Raw genomic sequence first — 21,131 nt, 5'->3', positions numbered from 1 at the left:
GCCTCCCCTCCATCCCACCGCTCGGCCGGGGTAGACCTCCCCGTCGGGTCCCAGAAGCCAGCTGCCAGCTGGGTCTGGTCTGGCCCGCAGGACCGCCCCCCCTCCCCGGGGCCCCCGGGGCTGGTCTCGACCTCGTTCGTCGTCCCGCTCATGGACCAGCCAGGGTAGGTTTGGAGCTGGCGGGACGGGACTGGACTGGACGGGCCGGGGAGGGGCAGGGCAGGATTGGCCGGGCCCGGCCAGGCCGGGATGGGTCGGACCGGCCAGGACGGGGCAGGATGGGGCGGGATGGGACGGGACGGGACGGGACGGGACGGGACGGGACGGCTTGGTTGGGGAGCGACGTCCACGTCCAGAGGCAGGCCGGCCCGTGGAGGCCATGGGGGGCCAGCCGGCCGGCAGGAGCCTCAGGCGGAGGGGCGCTTTTCTGTGGCTGCCCTGCGGGGGTCGCTGGTGCCCGGGGACTGACTCACGGTGGCCCGGCGGCGGGAGCGCGGGCTGCCCGGCGGGGTGGCCTGCGCGGCAGGGGCCGGCGGCTGCGGAGGGGCCGGCTCGGGGGGTTCCGGGGGGCCCGCCTCCAGCTGCATGGACGACTGGACGCGCCGCAGGGTGTTCACCACCAGCACGATGTGCCGGAGGTTGGGCTCGACCTGCTGGAGGCCATAGTGGAGCTTGAGGAGAGACAGGTTGAACAGCGAGCTCGGGGGCATCTGGGGCTGGTCGGACAGCCCCGAGGGGCTGGGGCTGGCGCCCGGGTAGGGGCTGGAGCTGCGGCTGCGGCTGCGGCTGCGGCTCCGGCTTCGGCTCCGGCTGCGGGTCGGGGCCGCGGCCCGGGGGCCGTTGGCTTCGCCCTCGCAGGAGCCCTCGGGCAGCCACTGAACCTCAGGACCTTGCTCTCGCTTGCGCTTCATGCTTGGGCCAGTACGGATTGTTCGAACTCCAACTCCCGGTCCTCGAGCCGTCTCCTCCTCCGCCCTCCCCCTCCCCCTTTAAGTACTCCCCGCCCGCGCCCCCTCCCCCAGGAGCGTCCGGGTGGGGGCGCCCTGGCCTCTGCTCCGGCCCTCCCCGCTGGGGAGGGAGGCCGCGCCCCCCGCAGGCTGGCTGCCCTGGCTACATTGAAGCGCCTACTGTGCGTCAAGCGCTGGGCGGGATGCGGAGCCAGGGCCCTCATTAAAGTCTACCTGGCAGAGGGAGGGATTCAGCCGGGAATGTGTGTGACCTGTTGCGCGGCCACTCGAACTTTTCCCATTCCTTGTTATCATTCCAAGTGCTGGGAGCTGTGATTCCTTTTCTCTTCTCTCTGGGCCCCTCTCTGACTTGGGCAGGGTTCCCAGTGTGCTGGGGGCATCTGAGTGGCCTTTCCCCTTCCTCACCCTCTGCGAGGAGACCAAGTGCAGCCAACAGACAGCCCGCAGAGGAGACTAGAAGCAACGGCTCAGAGGTAGGTGGAGGGATGGCAGTTTGTAGGGACTGACTCAGTTCCATCTGGTGGCAGCATTCAAGGCCACTTGGACATTGGCTGATGAAAAGGCCACTTTGTCCAGATTATAATTAGGGTCTTTCAGCAAGTATTTAGTGAGGGTCTTCTGTGGACCTAGCTTGTTTTAGGTGCCTCGAAGGATAGAAAATTCAAAAACACACCCTTTGCCTTTAGTGAGCCTCAAATTCTGTTAGGGAGAAAAATAGAAACCCCTAGAAGGTAGTGTGTGATTGTGTCATTCACTCTGTGTGTGTGTGTGTGTGTGTGTGTGTGTGTGTGTGTGTGTGTGTGTGTGTACACGGATGTGGGGCTGTGGAGTAAAAACAGAATATACCTGTTGGTAAAAAATGTATTTGAGGGTGTCCTGTCAAGCTGATCCTTACTGAAGCAGTCATTTAGTCCACAAGCATTTATTAAGAGTTTACTGGGTGTCAGTCACTGTGAGTGTGCCACATAGGCACTGTGTTAAGGACTTTTTACAAATACTATCTCATTTGATCCTCACAAGGACCCTGGGAGGCAGGTGCCATTATTATCCCTATTTTACAGTTGAAGAAATTGAGGCACAGAGAGATTGAGTGTCTTACCCAGGACCACACAGCTCATAAGTATCTGAGGCTGGATTTGAGCTCAGGCCCTCCTGACTCCAGGACCAGCCCTCTGTCTACCCTGCCACCAAAAGCTGCCTAACTGGACAGCAGGTGACCACTGAAGGGTTTGAACATGGAGTTGAGGGGCGAGAACATCTTTTAACTAAAACCTCCGTTTACATAGTTTACAAAGTACTTTCTTCACAACAGCCCTATCCACTGAGTAGTGTGGTCATTATTTCCATTTTATACATGAGAAACCTGAGGTTCAGAAAGATTCCATCATTCAAGGTCAAATGGCCAGTATGTGGCTGGGCTGGGACTCAAGTCCACATCTTCTGGCTGCAAACCCTGTGCTCTTTCCACTCTAATGTACTGTGGGTGTCAATGACAGTGGCCATTGGTGTTAGCCCTTCCCTACTCCCCAAAAGGATTTGGAGACAGAAGTCAGTGCAGAGTGAACACATGTCAAATGAAATATGACTTAAAAGTCAAGCAATTTCATTGATGTGACCCACAGCCTCTTACTACAGGGGCACAACCAGATAAAACTGTGCTTGGGGCAGGTTCCTTTACGAGGTGGGTTGGGCTGGATTCAGAGGACCATTCGAAGGAGATTGAAGGAGAAGGCAAGCACAGGAAGGGGGTGCCCAGAGAAGTGTGGGAAGGAAGCAATTCCCACCCATTAGACTGCCCTCACATTAGTGCCTTGGGTCAGACAGAGATCCTTTCACCTATCTTTGGTTACAACTTTACCTTTACAATTTTTAGTTTATGACCTTTGGCCAGTTTCTGTTGAGAGAACATTCATCAGTCTATGGCCAACCTCATGATGAGCTTATTTGAACTTGAGCTATCATTGGGCTGATGCTTAAGGCTTTTCTAGCTCTATGGAAGAACTCAAGGTCACCTTCCTAACTAGGGTGAGGCATCAGAGCAGGACATGGTGGAGAACCATAAAAACAAGAAACTAAGTACATGGTAAATAAGCCAAAATCCAAGTAGAGGCTCATCGCCTAGACTGAGTTTCTTTAAAATGATATTTTAGAAAAGGTCTGTTGACTTAGAACTAAGCATTGTATGTGTGCTGGGGAAGATGACTGGCCCAGGTCTGGGTCTGTCTCAGTCTCTCTGTCTCTCTGTTTCTCTGTCTCTGTCTCTGTCTCTCTCTCTCTCTCTCTCTCTCTCTCTCTCTCTCTCTCTCTCTCTCTCTCTCTCTGTCTCTGTGTCTCTCTGTTTGTCTCTCTGTCTCTCTCTCTGTCTCTCTCCCTTCCACCCTCTCCCTGTCCCTCTCTCACTAGCTCTTCTTCAAGATGCTAAGAGTAGCATTCTCCAAATCCTTTGGAGGCAAGAATAACAGTAGCCAATCCCATGCCCCAAAGCTGCAGGACAGCTTTGCTTAAGTGGTTCCATGCCAACTGCATCTGAAGCCAGTGAAAACTTCTGTAACTCCAGTGTGTTGAGAAACTGTCCTTCTTGGCACAATTGCTTTCTAGGCTTTAGAGAGAACAGAGACAGCCACTCCAAACAGAGTGGGAGATTTGTCAGCGGAGTTCCTTCTTCCCTTTAACATTGTCCAGGGATTCCCCAGAGATTCCTAACTGCATCCTACTCTATTGAGTGGCAGGCTTTGAGAGGACGAGCTCAAAGGATAGAGTACCTTTAGGCAGACAGAAGTGGAAAAGGTAGCACACTTGGAACAGGGGAAATGAGGAGACACTCCTACAAAATCTTGAAGGGCCATTTCTTTAAAAAAAAATAAAAAAGGTCATTGAGGGAGGATCCTAATGAAAACAACACATGTGCCTTTTTAAAAAATTCTCTTTTCTAAATATTCCTCTTTGGAGTCATTGGAGTTATAGGCCAAAAGGGCCTATTCTTAACAAGGAACTACCATTCATTTCATTGTAAAAAGAATTATTATGTCTAAGGCATGGGGCCTTCACCAAGGGTCCATAGGGGTCTATGCGTAGTTTTCAAGGGGACCTGGAACTTTTTTTTAAAATCATTTTGATAAAAGTGTTTCAATAGAAGTGGTTTCTTTTGCAATCTTATGTATTTTATTTTGTGCATTTAAAAACATTAAATGGAGAGCTACATACATAGGCTTCACCAAACTGCCAACAGGGTCCATGCCACAAGGAAGGGTAAGAATCCCTGGACTAAAGTTGGTTGAACGTTAGTTTTAAGGAAAGAGTTAGATGTCATTTTCACATCCCCTAAAATATTTGAAGTCTTTTTGGGAATCAGTTTTCTATTCAGTCCATATTTCTGTAATTCCATTTAATAAATTGATAATGAAGAAAGTCAGCATTTTTTGAAACTGTTCCCTCCCAAATTGTATATGTGGTAAATAGGTGAATGGAAAATTTCATGCCAAAGGGTAAGATTTTGAAAATCTTGCATTAATGAAAACTTAAGGATAGGCCATAAATCAGTTGGTCCGTTTAAATCTGGCATTTCTCAGTCATTATTATAAAATGTGTGCATTAGGTGAGTGGCTTGGCAAGAGAATGACCCTTAATTTTTGTAAATTCTCAACAGCCAAATTCTCAAGGGGACAATTTAGAAAGCATTATTTATGGACCAAGTCTAAACCCCGCTGAGGTTTAAAGCAAAAATCAAATATTAATCATGCTAGGAAAGATTTTTTTCCCTTTAAAGTAACATTCAAGTATGTCAAACCCAAGTGAAAGGCCATATATGATTATGGTTTTTATTTTGGTCACTCACAATGATGTAACTTTCTTACAAACTTCTATGTAGGGTTGTTTTTTCCTCCTGATATTTACATGGATTTGGTCTTGGGGTCTCTGCATGTTGACAAATGACCAGTGGGAGCTATCACTCATGCTCTGAGGATGAGAATACTGAGCCATGGGGAAATTACTGACTTGCCCTATATCACACAAACTTGAGAAATGGAGATTGGAACAAGGCTCTCTGACTCCCCAGTCCATGTGGTCTTTAAGGTTATTTTCAAATAGATCTTTCTAGAAGAAATGAGGAGCTGATCTTCCTTCTTCCAGCTTGTTATCGGTTGGAATGATCTATTAAGAATAGTATGTTACATTATAGAGATCTTAGAGATAGGGTCTTCTGACTTCAGTTCAAGGGTTGGAAGGGATTTTTAAGTCATATAGTCAATCTCCTTATTCTTATCTTGAAAATAAAATCAACTGACCACAAAATATAAGTTTCTCTTTTATTAAGCATCTACCAAAAAGAAGATTCTGCAGTCACCCAGTCCAGCTTCAACTACTCTTAGTATCAGATGCTCCTTCTTTAAATCACAGCTCATCAGAGCCAGGTGAGAAAATTTAGTTTGGCCACCTTATTTGACAGACAGGGAAGCAGAGGCTCAAAAAGGTCAAGTGACTTGCCCAAGATCACACAGTTGAAGAGCCAGGATTCAAACCTAAATCTTCTACCTCCAAAGGAAGCTCTCCTTCCACTGTACTTTAGGTCTCTCGGGTTCAACCAATCTCACCTGGGTCTGTCATACGTGGAGGTAAAAAACAAATGATTGTTTAGCCAACTCCACCTCCATCTAAGCACTGTGTAAGTGAGATCAGGTCATTTCCTCTAGAATTTTGGGAAAGGATTATGAAATGGAAGTGTTTGGCAAGCTTCCACTGGAAAAAAAATAAGCCCCCACAATTTTTAGGCCTGATTGAGGTACAGAGGTGATACTGGGCTCTCAACAAGCCGGGCCGCTGGAGGCCAAGCTCTGACAGGTTCCACAGGGCTGGGAAGTCTGAGCCCAGTGATGGATTCTCTATCTAATGACTAGCTTGGCTTAGTACAGAAAGGCTCCTCACTAAGGGGGCTTAAGGTAATGACTTTTTCAGTCAGAGGAACTCCCAAAGATCATCTACTAAGGCATAGGGGGGTTGCCCTCCACATCGATCCTCCTGCTCCAGGGCCTTGTTCCTCTCTACCTTCTACATAGAAGGGGGCACATCTGCATGTGTACGAGCATTTCCTTAGGAGAAACCACCAGGAGGCCACCAATGCATTTGTTTCACTGGCTTTTCCCCTTTTCTCTTTGACTCATCTTTATTTTTTAGAGTTCCTTCTGTGAACAAAACCCAGTAGTTGGGCATTTTGGAGAGTTAATGATGAAAGAGGGAAGGAGAGAACAGCAAGCTGGGAGTGAAAAGGCAAAGACAGCACCCATTTTGCCTTCTAACAATGGGATCCATGAAATAGGTCTCACTTATAAAATGCAAGGGGGTAGGAGACATGATTTATCTCAGAGAAAGCTTCCTGTGGCTTTGGGCCCAAGAAAGAGTAAGTGCTGGACCCCCTTTGATGCTAGAGTTACCGTCGTTATAAGAACATGAGCATCTTGTCAGGGACACGAGAACCACATCCAGAATCCCTGGTTCTCTTGGGAGGATGGCCACACTCAGTCAGACCCATGGCATGTCTAGAGTAGTGGTTGTTCTCTGACATGACTACCAAGGGACGGTTTATAAAGGCCTCCTGAGGAACTCAAAACTCTGGCATTAAAAAACCGTATGTGTGTATTAACGTATGTCTATATTTGTTTTTATATATGTATACAGGTGGATATATGCATATACATCCATATGTATGTACATATGTTTTGTTATTGTTTAGGCATTTCAGTCACATCCAACTCTTCCTGACCCCATTTGGGGTTTTCTTGGCAAACATGCTGGGGTGGTTTGCTGCTCATTTGACAGATGAGGAAACTGAGGCAAACAGGGTGAAGTGACTTGCCCAGGATCATACAGCTAGTCTCAGGCCAGATTTGAACTCAGGTCTTTCTGACTGCAGGCGTGGTGCTCTATCCACTGCATCCCCTAATTTTCTCTCTCTCTTCCCACATACATATATGTATGTACACATGTATGTATATACACATATGCATATACTTCTATGTGTATATATACATACACATATATTTTCCAGAAGGTTTTTCACCTGTCCTGAAGTAAAATAAAATGACTGTTCCCCTACCCCACCCCAAACTCACCCAGAAGATTATTTCACCTTAAGCTCTGCTGTCATGGCAATATATGCACCCAAAAAGTCTCTATGATGCTCCTTGCTTTTAGGCCAAATCCATTTCTTCTGAAAGGTATACCTGTGCACTTAGAGTAATAGCTCCCATTTCTCTAGCTTTTGAAGGTTTCTAAAGCACTTTCCCCAAACAACCTGGGCGGTAGGTGGTGTAAACATTATCCTCCTCAATTTAGAGAGGGGGATATGGAGCTGCAGAAGGGGAAAGGACTAGCTTAGGGCCACACAGCTAGTGTTAGAACCAGGACTCCAAGCCGGATCTCCCGACTCCCGGTGGGTACAGGTGCTCACCACCCTAAGCACTCAGCTTCTCACTGTACAACTTAGTGGGAATCCAAATTTACTCTGCAGCTTTTTTCCCCCTTGTCACTGGGAGGGGAGTATAATAAAGTTATAGATGGTATGATATAACACTTTACCTATTAGATGCAAGAAACCGTATGTCCATTTATCTCATAAAAAGCTTCTAAATGCCATTACCCTTCCTATGACCCCCCTGAAACAACCTTAAACACTGAGAGGGGTTGGCAGGCTCCAAATGCAACCCTCTTTGCAAGTAGAATGAGGCAGGCTTGTCTGGCAGCGCTTATGCCATAGTACCTGGGACTCCCAGGAGCCATCAGGCCTTTGGTTGGAGGCCTCTGCTTTTTTCATTTCCTTTCTTCTAATAGGCAAATGAGGAGTTAAGTCATCACAATTTTAGAAATGTCACCCTGAACTTTGTGGAGAAAGGGGACATGTCTGAGGTGTTAATACCCTTGCACTCTTTATGAAAACATTGTTTGCTGTGCTGATTAACTGAATAAGCAAAATTATAAGCAGTTATTAAGCACCTACTATGTACAAGGCAATGTGCTAGGGCTACAAAGACAATCCAAAATGCAAATCTTGCCTTTGGTGGAGGCTGCAGCCTAATAGTGGGATGGCATAACACATTATACACATACTTATAATACAAGGCACTATAGTCAGGGCAAGGCAGAATGGCATCAGTGCAGACAGGGGCCTTAGAAGAAACTGGGTGAGGGAGAGATCCCATTCGGTTGGTCTGGCTGGGCGCAGGAAGGAAGGCTGTGTGGAGGAGGCAGTTCATGAGTTGGGCCTTGTAGCAAATCTATTTCTGATAACAAACATTTCAAGGCTCTTTAATCACTTTAGACAACCCTCATTTGCTTACAAGGAGATGATAACGCACCCACGGCAGCCATGTATAGTGAGGTTTTACTGTGTACCGAAGCAGTAACTTACTAAATAAATTGTAGTCAAAGAGTGAATATTTAATTTCCTCCCTTTGAGTAATTTCTATTCTAGGGAACACGATGGACTATTTCCCTGAACAAAACTAAATACATTTACCATCCAAAAATCCTGGCAGATTTGTCTCTGAGATTCTGAACAACAAACTCAGTAAAACGCAGATAACATAGTGCTCAATGTGTTCCAGGACTGAAAAGTCTTAGATAAGAATGTTTTACCCACAAAGTGACTGATTGAGTTAGTTAGTTGTTTGTATTGTTCTGTTTTAACACAGACCCCTATTGACCCCCCCCCATGTCTTCCTTATCTGGCCCATCTTTCCCACCATTGCCAGAATAATATTCCTAATGTATAGCTTTGACCACATACCTCCCCATTGCCTACAGGCTGATATATGGGCATCTTAAAGCTTGGTGGTCCGAGCTCTCTGTAATTTGTCTCTAGCCTGACTTTCCAGCCTATTTGTTTTCTACTTCCCTTCATGCACTCTGCCTGGATGTCTATGTGCATATAGAATAATTTGGATTAGAGTTATTTGTGTATCTCTCTGAGTCCCCTGCTTCTGGTATTAGAGCCACTTGAGGCTAGGGACTGTGTCTTCTACATTTGCATCCCCAGGTCCTAACACAATAGATACTAAATGTTTGTTAAATTGAATTGAGTCACATATCCCCATACTGAAGGATGTCCAGGCCCTAACGCAGGGTATGCACTGAGACATAGTGAAAGGTGAGGGCTCCTTAGCTGATGTAACTAAAGTCTGTATTTGATCAAAAGGTTAAAAATGTATTCAAGAGACTTTCATTTTTTTTCATATTCTTTCCTAGCAAGTATATTCCAAAATGATTTAGAGAGCTGCCATAAGTAATATCAGCGAGTTTTACGGCAGAGGGAGAAATTGTGTGGTGTAACAAGGTAGTAGGGAAAAAAATCAATGAGGTCCAGAGGGGATGATGAAACAAAGGCACAGAAACAGAAAATCCTGGCCATAGGGTTGTTCTCATGCTATTTCTGTGGTTGCCTGGAATGACAGCCACATGATGAGAATCGGCATAATGGACTGACTAGCAGTCAGAAAACCTTATTTCAAGTCCTAGGTGATCAACTTAGTAGCTCTGTCTTGGAGCTTCTCAAAACCTTAGTTTCCACATCTGTAAAATGGGATCATACTATATTACTTATTTTCTAGGGGAGTAAAGATCTTTGTGAACCAACTATAAGGCATGATGTAAACATGAATTATTCTTGTTCAGTCATTTTTCAGTCATGGCCAACTCTTTGTGACCCCATCGGGAGTTTTCTTGGCGGAGATACTGGAGTGGTTTGCCATTTCCTTCTCCAGCTCATTTTATGGATGAGAAACTGAGGCAAATAGGATAAAGTGACTTGCCCAGGGTCACACAGCTAGGAAGTGTCTGAGGCAGACTTGAACTCAGGAAGATGAGTCTTCCTGACCTCAGGCCTGGCACTATCTATCCACTGCTCCACCTAGCTGTCCCAAATTATTCTTATTACAGCTGAATGAATAATTCAGGCATTTGTGAGAGCTGCTGGGAGCCCATGGAAATAAAACTACATAGAGGAATTTGACTGATTAATTCAAGAAGTCTCAGGACTTTCAAAAGTATCATCAGCTGATAAAAATGCGCATTTCTCTTCTGGCATTTCCCACTGCCTTTCTCATTTTTCAGTATTTTACCACCTACTGCTCCCCCCATAGGACCAGACTAGGTGAACACCTGATATACAAAATTCCCTCCAAACAAATCCCCATGGAAACCCAATACTAAAAAGTTGTCAGTAGATTGGAGCTCCTCTTTGAGAATATTTGCTTAGCTTGTTTTAGGACCTCTCTAATGTTCCTTATGGGGCAACAGAAATTGAGGTCAGCTCTCACAAATAGTAGTATGTTGGTTGCCAGCTTTGGTGGGCAACATGGCATCTTCACTGCCCCAGCTGGAAACGAGTCTCAGAAATTGGATTAAAGATTCATGTTGAGGGGGGCCAATGGCCACCTGGGTCAGGGGGAGCCTTGTAAGTTATGTCATATGTATTGATCCTGCTTCCCCAATTGCAGGGCAAGCCCGGTTAGGGCAGAAGGACCATGTCTTCAAAGTCTTTGTATATAGTAGTTCATTTGAAAAAAGCTGAGGATTTCAGCAGCCTGCAAAGTCAACATAGATCAACAGTGTAATGTGACAGTCGCCAAACCCGTGCAGCCTTAAGACTATGGTAAGAGAGATGAAAAGTTCAGAGCGAAAGAGGTGTTGGGCCCATAATACTCTTCCGTAGGCTGACAGTATAGTGTTTCTTTCATTCTGGACGCCATATTTTAGGCAGGAGATTGATAAGCTAGAGAACATTCAGGGTGTGTGTGTGTGTGTGTGTGTGTGTGTGTGTGTGTGTGTGTGTGTGTGAAACCCGGATTATAAAGGGCTTTGAGATCATGCCCCATGAGAACCAATTGAAGTAAGTGGAGATGCTTATCTGGGGAAGAGAAGACTCAGGAGAGAGGTGACCACTGTCTTCAAGTATTTTAAGGGTTTTCATGTAAAAGAAGAATCCAATTTGTTCTTCTTCCAAAGAGTAGCAAAGGGTAGATGCCGAAGAGAGGCAAATTTTATTTGGTTTGATGGCAAGAAAAAATATCTTAATCATTAGAACTAGTCAACAGTGGAATAGACTGCCTTGTGAGGTGATGGGCTACCCTTTACTAGAAGAAACCTTCAAGCAAATGCTGGATGACGAGTTGTCAGGGGTGATGGATGTTGTAGGAGGAAGCTCTTCTTCAGACAGCGGTTGTACTAAATTGTTTCTGAGGTCCCTTCCAATACTGATATTTTGTGATTCTGTATAATAATAATAGCCAACATTTATATAGTGCCTATTATGGGCCAGGCACAAATGGTATCTCATTCGATACAACAACCCTGGGAGGTAGATGCTGTTGTTATCCCCATTTTGTAGATGAGGAAACTGAGGCAGATAAAGGTTAAGTGACTTGCCCAGGATCACACAGCTAGTATCTGAGGCCAGCTTTGAACTAAAGTCTTCCTGATGCGAGGCCCAGATATCTAACCTCTGCACCATCTAGTTTCTCCTTATCCCTCCCAGGTCCTTGCCTAGGGCTATACATACAGTAGGTGTTCAGTACATGTTTGTTGAATGAATGAAAGTCTAGGAAATGAAAAAAATCTGCTTACCTGATGATAACCAAGGAAGGGGGACAAGGAAGTGCTGACATCACAATGATGTCAGCATTTTCTGGTTTCCAGCTGAAACATGGGTCGATCAAAGGCAAGTTACCAACTCATCATATAGAGAGCATGTCATGGACATTAGATGGTCATAGTCTAGGCTAAGTTGCATTTCTGATACAGGAATGAAAATTTCCCTAGGACACTAAAATGGATGAAAAATGAAGTATAATCTTAGAAGAACCATGGTTTCTTGAATAAAGTTTTGATTAAAAATAAATTGGAAATTATATGAGTTGGTTGATATATTTAAGCCATACACATTTAACATCATTACTGTCTATGCGGGTATTATAAATTTTTCAGTCTCTCACTGATTAAAAGCCTTTAATAAACTTTATATGAGTAAAGGAAGATAAGAAATCACTTTATTCAAATTGATGAAGCACAACATTAATGGATTACTCTCCCCACAAACTTTCTAAAATATGCAGCAATCATATTTAGACTGCAAAGACCAATTTCCTTTATTTATGAAAAATTGCATTAAAAAGGAAAACTATTTTTAAAAAAACTTGGTCCCTTATGACAACCTACAGCAATTTTTTCCCCAGACCTGCTAATGTGCCACGTAATTATAGTTTGGTCCAATTCTCTTACTTTATGGTTGAGGAAATGAAAGCCCAAAGAGGGCAAGTAGTATTCCTGAGCTTATCTAGAGAGCAAGTGGCAGCCCCAGGTTTCAAACCCAAGTCTTTGCGCTCGAAATCCATTTACCTCAGTATGGAGTGTTGAAAATACAATATGATTTTGGTATTTCATAGTTCAAAAGATGCATGGTTTTATCCATGTGAGTGTTTCCTCCATTGACAAGTATGGCTTCCCTCCCAGTGCTTTTGTTATCCAAGTTCAGGAGTTTCTGTGGCTAAATAAAGCTAGTCACCTGACTGATCGCCCTTCTTGCCATGATCCATTCCACATTCAGCCAGGCTGGCCTTCAGATGACAGAGAGAGAATCCAAATGTTTCCAACCTGGTAGGACCTGCTGATGCTTGAGGTCCATTGGCATAACCTTGGACAATCCAGAGTTACCTCCAGGTCATCATGAAGAGGCATCAGAGCAAGATTTGAAGCACTGTCATGATGTGATCAAGGGTATATCACTTCTCTGTAGCCTGCTTTTCATCAGGCATGATCTGGTTTTTAAAGTGAAGATTGCTTAATTTCATATATCATGAATTTTTCAAAATGCTTTGAAATTTTGAAAATTTGTTCAGTCAATCAATAAGCATTTATCAAAGGCCCACTGTGTACCAGGCACTGTACTCTGCACTAGAAATACAAAGACAAAAATGAAATAGGCCCTGCTACCAAGGAGCTTGCATTCTGTTGGGGGACACAATATGTGCACATGTAAGTAAATACAAAATAGAATATTAACAGTCAACCACTTTCCAGTTGTTACTATTATTTCCAAAAGCTTTCCTCCTGTCTCCAAATAGCTAATATACTTAACTAACAAATGGGACATATTTTGGACCAAATAGTACAATCGCATTCTGGAATGCTAGGACACTGGCCACTCAGATAGGATTAAATCTGCTAAAAATGTCATCACATTCTTCCTATTGACTATACCTACAAATTCAGGTGCAGAACCACTTTGGTGCCTTGTCCTGAATGTGGACCAGACAACTTAAGTCTCTTCAGATGTAGATTTGCAGGTTGCAACTTAGGTACCAATATCAATTTCAGAGGATGATGATGTAGAAAGATGCCATCATGAATTTGCTAAGGTCCTCCAAACCAAGTCGACATATCCATTGCTGTTCAGCACCTTCAATGTGAAGGTAAACATAGTGGAAAGCCATGACAAATGTGTTGGAAAATAATGGCTTAGGATTAAGGAATGAAAAAGACCGGAGGTTTATAAACTACTCAGAAGCCTCATAACTATATATCATGAATACTTTCTTTAAGAATATGGTCAGAAGATATTGGACATGACAAACACCAAACATCATGGACAATTAAATTGATTTTATCTTAGTAGACAAGCAAACAACTCGTTACCAATATGGAAATTATTTCCAAATCAAATGTCCGGGTGTAGTCAGACTATCAGCTCATTAGAGTAGAGGTCAATATGAACACCAAATTGGGTGAAAAGATAAAGATAAGAAGACACTGTATGCAATTACGGTCTTCACCCTCACATATCCAAAGAAACAACTGATGCTCAAAAATGGGAAATAAGTAAAGGAAAAGAAATCAACATGTACTGTTTCCTACAGAAGTTCAATCATTGTAAAGTAATCATCACGATGAAATTACAAGAGCTTAGAAGCTACTTTAATGGAGACATGTGGCAGTGTAGGAGAAAAAAAAAATTTAGAAAATAAAATTTATTTGCCAAATGTCACAGAGGAGAATGAGTGAGGAAAGAGTGATGGACGAGAAAAAGAATGTGCAGAAAAGTTGATCTGAAATCCAACTAAGTCAGATTGCCCCAAGAGCATTTACGATGAACCTAGGAGCAGAAGCAACAGATAAAAAAATGCAATAAGCCATCAGCATTTTTTGTAACAAACTCTTCTAAAAATCACTGACTGTATAGCCATTCCATTTGGACTCCTAACACTTCCATATCTGATATGCTAGCTGAAGAGATAGAAATGACATCAAAGAAGAGAGAAAAAAACCAGCAGCCATCAATGCTGGTAGTGTCACAATTTTAAAATATATTTATTAAAAAGTGTTTTCTTGGCACATTTTGTTTTTCTATTACTTTCATTTCCAAATATATACTTCCCCTGGATGAGACATCCTAGCTACGTGGCTGTGGTAAGCTGCAGAGACTGGCTGGAGATCAGAGCAGGGATTCAAACATAGCCATCACTTATGTTTATAGACCCTTGACACAGCCCTCCTTTCCCAAACAGAGCCAAGCCTTCCCATATTGGAGTTGTGAGTTTTCGTATAGGTTCAAGACTTCAGTTACTCCTGGGGAAACAGAATGAGTCTATACTCACCAGAATGTGAGCTGTGGTGATTTTCTATTGTTTTACAATTAATTTCTGTCCTGCATAAATGGCTTATGTTTCTTAACTTAATTGGTTTGCTAGTAGGCATGGAATGGAATGCCTTAAATGTGAATTAACTGTAGAAGTTAACCTGAGGTATCTAGGTTGGGGCAAAATGAAACATAAAGGTGATTTAACATTGAGAATCCCCATGGTTTGTATATGGCCTGTCATGGTAGAGAAGTTGTTGTTTTTGTTTCAGTTCTGTCTGGCTCTTCGTGACCCCATTTGGGGTTTTCTTGGCAAATATACTGGAGTGGTTTGCCATTTCCTTCTCCAGCTTATTTTACAGATGGGGAAACAGAGGCAAAGAGGGTGAAGTGACTTGCTCAAGGTCACACAGCAAGTGTCTGAGGCCAGATTTATATTCAAGAAGATGAGTCTTCCTGATTCCAGGCCTGGTACTCTATCTACTGCACCACCTAGCTGCCCCCATGGTAGAGAAGAGCTCGTAGCAAATTCAGTTATGTCCTGGGAATCTGCCTGGCCTGTTTTAAAGAAATATTGTTGTTGTTGTTCTAAAGTGTAGGCTGCATTGATATTTTAGAGGTCTAGGATAGGATGCCTTCATTAGAGGGGTACTAGTGATCCCTTACATACACACTCTTGCAAACACTAGGGCAGGCAGGAGCTTGGAAGTATGATCCCCAGATATAACCTGTAGCCCATAATTGAAAGCCTTGGTTTCACATCCACCCAAGTGAAGATTTAGGGACTTCTTTGTATTGTATTTGTTTTTGTTTTATATATTTGTATAATCACTGTATTTGGCTCATACAAACCAAGAGAAATACCAGAATTTCATTCATTTCTAGTTCTCATCTGGGTGTCCATAGGGCAGCTAGGTGGCACGATGGACAGAATGCTAGTTTTGGAATCAGGAAGGCTCATCCTTATGAGTTCAAATCTGGCCTCAGCCACTTCCTAGCTGTGTGACTGTGGGCAAGTCACCGCACCCTGTGAGCCTCAGTTTCCTCATCTGTAAAATGAGCTGGAGAAGGAAATGGCAAACCACTCCAGTATCTCTGCCAAGAAAACCCCACTGGGGTCATGAAGAGTCAGACATGACGGAACAAGAACAGGCGTCCACATTTTACTTACAAGCACCAAGCTGACAAGGCATAGGACACTGGACAAATTTAGTACATGTAACAGAGAATGCAGGAAGAGCCTCATATGGAAACTCATAGGCACTCACGAAATCTTTCCCTTCCCCCAGGGACCTATACAGTCTTTACAATCTAATAATATCACCTTGGTGTTCAGGTCCTCATAAATGAGGTATGAAACTGGTCACTTAAAGAATTGGCTTCTTCCATTAGACCAGGAGTTCTTCATCTGGGGTCTACGAATGCTTTTTCTTAATATTTTGGTAACTATTTCAAATATGATTAGTTTCCTCTGTAATCCTATATATTTTTATTTCATGCATTTAAAAACATGATTCTGACAAGAAGTCCCCAGGCCTCATTAGACTGCCTAAGGGTTCTATGACACAATAGAAGTCAGGACTCCCAGCTCATAAGCTTCCAAGTCCACTAGAATCACAGATTTTGAGTTGGAAGGGCTCTCAGAGAACTTATAGTCCAGGCCCTGACAGGGAAAGTGACTTGCTCAAGGTCACAGATGTGGTAGGCCCTTTGACCCAGTGTTCTTTCTACTATACACGGTAGTCCCCCTCATCACCTCCTCCCCTCTTTTTATAGCTCTGTGATCCATCGTTTCTAAGTTCTGCCTGCTGCACCTCCAGGTTTAAGAAGCCCTACCTACACCTTTACTTTGCCCCTGCTGCCCCTACCCACAGTCGGTTCCCTCCTCAGTCTGTTGCTTCTGTTCCCCTCTTTGATTTTGGCTCTTTTGTTAGGTACACAGGGGTCCTTTGGGTGGCTGTGCAGACCTTTCAATGTAGGGCAACTGAATTTTATGCACCTCTTCCCTCCCTCAGGGTACAAACAATACCCTTCCACCTTTACCATTTGTCTTTTCAATTTGCCTCAAGATAGGATTGGGAATATCACATCAGCAAACACTGTGTCCCCTTAAGGTCGCTCCCAGATTTTTCTGACCTCTCCTCTTAGGGGGCTGTTTTTTCCCAACGTCTTTAACTTGTGCCTTTTGTGCTAAAACAGGTTTGTCTTTTTGCTATTTCTCTGTGTTCTTTTAAAACTAGTTTTTGAGCAGAATGTAGCAAGCTACCTACAGTAGCCGATATTCCCAGGCTGAACTCACAACATAGTTATATTTCACCTCCACCTCCCACCCAGTTTGGGCTTGACCTAGAAGGTCAGATACCATGCCCAAGCCTTTACATGATAGCAAAGAAATCTTGCCTTAATTATGCAGAATGTGCTGAATTAGCTGAAACGTTTTATTGACGAATTTGTTGAGGGAAACTAGTTTCAGAATTAAGGCACTTACTGCCCTAATAAATGTTTATCCTCCTATTGGACATACAAAACCTCTTAGACATTTCAGGGTAGTTCAGTACCATAGAAGGTTTTTTGGTTCATGTTTGCTATGTTTCATTTGCTGCATTCCCCTACAAAACTATGACTGGGATTACTGAATCTTTATTTTTTTAAAGCCATCTTTCATTTGGTTCATTTTTTCCATGACCATCTCCTTTATTTTAGGCAAAATCTAGTTCCTTGGGGCAGCTAGGTGGCGCAATGGATAGAGGACCGGCCCTGAAGTCAGGAAGACCTGAGTTCAAATTCGGCCTCAGACCAAACACTTAATACTTACTAGCTGTGTGACCCTGGGCAAGTCACTTAACTCCAATTGCCTAAAAATTAAAAAAAAAATCAAGTTCCTTGTCCTGTCTGACTTGAGTGCAAACTGAGATCTACCTTCTCTTCCAAAAGCTTTTCATTTGTATGAGTTGAGTACCCCTTTTGCCCTGCTTTTTACATAATTGGGAAATTGGTACACATTTTGGGGGCATGGAATTTCTGTGGCCTCCTACGAAATGTTGAGGTCCATACTAGCAGGCAAGCTAATATTCCATCACAGTTTGGTGTTGTTGAGTCATTTTTCAGGCATGTCCAACTCTTTATGATCCCTTTTGGAATTTTCTTAGTAAAGATACTGCAGTGGCTTGTCGTTTCCTTCTCCAGCTTATTTTACAGATGAAGAAACTGAGGCAAACAGGGTGAAGTGACTTGCCCAGGGTCACACAGCTAGAAAGTGTCTGAGGTCAGATTTGAACTCAGGAAGAGGAGTCTTCCTGACTCCACGCCTGGTACTCTATCCACTGCACCACCCAGCTGCCCTTACATTTTGTAGCTGGACCTTTCCACCCCCCTGTTTTGTGAGAAGACACTTCTATTTTTAATCAATAAAAGAAGGTCTGGATTCCCATCATTTTCTGAAGACTAAGCCATACATTTCCACACCTTATTCTGGACTCACATTTTCATTACGTGGCTGTGCAATATGGATAAGGTTTGGAATATATGTAATTGAAAGCTCTTCTCCTCTTCAGTGATGAGGCCTAACCATCTCTGTGTCTCTTCTTCCTGGTGCCACCTTCAAATCATTGCCAATATGGTTTCCTACCTACTACTGAAACTGCTTTCTCAAAGGTCAACAATGAGCTATCTTTTCAATGCTAACACTGATGAGTCCTTCCTGAGGCCTCATCCTTCTTGACCTTTCTGTAGCATTCAGCACTAACTGACCCCCACTCTTTCCTTGGCTTCTTCAACCCAACTGTCTTCTAGTTATCTTCTTCCTTGACTGCTCAGTCCTTCATTTCTATCACTGATTTGCCATCATTCATTCACCCTGAGTGAGGGTGTTCCAGAGGGCTCTGTAATGGGCCTACTTTTCTTCTTTCTCTACTCCCTCTTCCTTGGTAGTTTCATCTACCACCATGGATTCAGTTATACTTCTTCACAGATGACTCCAGATCTATTTAACCAGTTCCAATCTCTCCCCTGAGCTCAAGACCCATTTCTCCAACTGCCTACTTTGACATCTCTATCTGGATATCCTCCTACCACCCCACTAAACTCAGCAACTGAACATGGAACTCCTCTTGTCCCTTCAACTTGCTCTTCTTCATAATTTCCTTATTTCATCCTCCTAGTTACCCAGGTGTTTAGGAACATTCCAGGTGTGTGTGGGGGGGGCAGGAAAGTCCAGGAAATGAGAGCTAGAATGTTGTGTTTGCTGTGTTGTAGAGTAGTAAAGGGAAGTCAAGTCTAAGCAGACTAGACAGGTAGAAAGGGGTCAGGTTATAAAGAACTTTTAATGTAGATCATATGAGTTTATATTTGATCCTGGAGGTAATAAGCAACCATTGGAGTTGGGCGGGGGTTGGGGAGAGGGAGAGAACAGGGCAGTGGGGAGGGGATTTTTTTTTTTTGCAAGGCAGTTGGGGTTAAGTGACTTGCCCAGGTTCACACAGCTAGTAAGTGTCAAGTGTCTGGTCTGACACAAAACTCAGGTCCTCCTGACTCCAAGGCAGGTGCTCTATCCTCTGTGCTACCTAGCTGCCCCCTGGGGAGTGGATTGGAAAAAATCAATTTGGCAGCTGAGTGGAGGATAAATTGGAATGGGAGAGCCTTGAAGTGTAGAGCCCAGTTAGAAGGCTATTGCAGTAGTCTAGGTGAGAGGTGATAAGAGCCTCAACTTGGGTGGTGGCTGAGTGAGGGGGCAGAAGGGGCCATATATGTGAAATATGGTGAAGGTGGAAATGACAAGATTTGGCAGTAACTGGATACAGGAGCTGAGTGATGCTGAGGAGTTAAGGTTATCGAGGCTGAGAAGCTGGCTGACTGGTAGGAGGTTAGTCAGTAAACAAGCATTTATTTATTGTGTTTACTACGTGCCAGACACTGTGCTAAGCACTGGATATAGAAAGAAAGGGAAAAATATAATCCCAGGCCTCAAGGAGCTCCCATTCTAATGGGGAAGACAGTGTGCACAAATTAGACACACCCTTGTACTTGCAAAGTTGATTTTTTTAAAAAACCAAACTTAAATCTAATAACTATTCCATTTAATCTTATTAGATTTGGCCTAACAGCCTAGCCTGTTGATACATTTTTGGACCCTTGTTTTGATCCAAATGTATTATCATCCAGTGTGTTAGCTGTACCTCTCAGCTTGATACCATCTGCAAATCTGATAATTATGCAATTGTATACCTTTCTCCAAGTTATCATTAAAAGCAGTAAGCAGCACAAATCCCTAGGACACTCTATTTCCAAACTGACATTGAATCATTAATGACCATGCAACCAGGTCTGACTCTACTTTTCCCTTAAGAATTGCAAGATTTTTTTTTGCAAAGCTGATGTTTTGCTAGAATCTAGGTAAATTGTATCTATAGCATACCACTTACCCACCAGTCTTGTAACTTGTTGAAGCCTCGTTGCTGAGGCCTGGGTCATAAAATCTTTGAAACACCTCCCCAGGGTCACAGACTTTAAAAAGCCTCCCTTGGCCTGCACAGAAGCCTTGGGCTAGATTGTAGAGAGGCGTTTGGGAGAACTCAGCTCATTTTGGGGTTTCAGTGTCCTTGTGGAAAGGACACCTGCCTGAGTTTTGAGACACCAGACGGAAGAGGCTGAGGCAATTTGAGGTGATGAGTGCCACAGGAGAGCAGAAGGAAGAACCACAGGTATGGTGGGACTTTGGGGACTGCAACTAAACTTGGGCCTATTTTGTAGTTGGGACACTTCGTGGGAGTGATATCTATTTCACTTCCATTATTCTCCTTGCTTTCCCCAAAGTATGGTATTGGGAAAAGTTCATTTAGAGCTTCAGTCTTATTCCCATTCTTTAGCAATGGAGCCTCGCCTTTCCCCCTACCCCTATGTACTTTGGAGGAGCAGAGAAAGGGGTGACCCTGGCTACAAGCCTCATTGTAGGCCTCTGTAACTTGCTTGAATATTTATTTGTTTTTTAATGCTGTTGATACCGCTAGTAAATTGAATAGCCATTAAATTTTTGACCAAGTATATAAGTTTGTAATTTGAGAGTTAGGTGAAACAATATTATGGGAGAAGAAATTTTCCTAATTTTGTTCCAGGTTGAAGGCCAAACCAATTAGAGAATTTTGAGAATTTGGGTAATTACTGAGATTGTTTCAGGCTATACCTGTCTTTATCCTAGAGGAAATTAATGCAATGAGCTAGTAGTACAGAGGAATAAAGGGTTAGCCTGGTTATTCTTTTTTTAAAAATTTTATTAATTTATTTTGATTTATCAACAATCACTTCCATATGCTTTTGAGTTGAAAATTTTTCTCCCCCTTTCCTCCCCCCCTCCCCAAGAGTGCGCACAGTCTGGTATAGGCTTTACATTTACATTCCTGTTAAACATATTTTCACATTAGTGAAGTTGTAAGTAAAAATTAAAACCAATAGGAGGAAACAAAACTCAACAGAAGGTAAAAATAAGTGATAGTGATTTGACTTCCATAGTTCTTTCTTTGGGTGTGGATAGCATTTTCCATCCTGAG

The 21,131-nt window shown here is 43.5% G+C and overlaps 1 protein-coding gene across 2 annotated transcripts in view; it reads left to right on the top strand.

Moving 5' to 3' along the window:
- The first annotated feature begins 1,158 nt into the window (after window positions 1-1,158).
- PASD1 (PAS domain containing repressor 1) overlaps window positions 1,159-21,131 on the top strand; it is a 101,718-nt gene continuing 81,745 nt past the window's right edge. The window contains exon 1 of one of the 2 annotated variants that reach the window (XM_078147804.1): window positions 1,159-1,441. Coding sequence is in view for 1 of the 2 variants with exons in the window: in XM_020975087.2 (XP_020830746.1) it covers window positions 20,253-20,288 (36 nt within the window). In the remaining variant the exon portion in view is untranslated. Of the gene's footprint in view, window positions 1,442-20,085; window positions 20,289-21,131 lie in introns of those variants that run through there. The other variant, XM_020975087.2, reaches the window with a different exon arrangement.

This window comes from Phascolarctos cinereus, unplaced genomic scaffold, assembly GCF_003287225.1.
Source record: "Phascolarctos cinereus isolate Bilbo 61053 unplaced genomic scaffold, phaCin_HiC Scaffold_8;HRSCAF=390, whole genome shotgun sequence".
Taxonomy (NCBI): domain Eukaryota; kingdom Metazoa; phylum Chordata; class Mammalia; order Diprotodontia; family Phascolarctidae; genus Phascolarctos; species Phascolarctos cinereus.
Note: the sequence above shows the minus strand (reverse complement) of the source record. Positions and strands in the feature narration are given on the sequence as shown.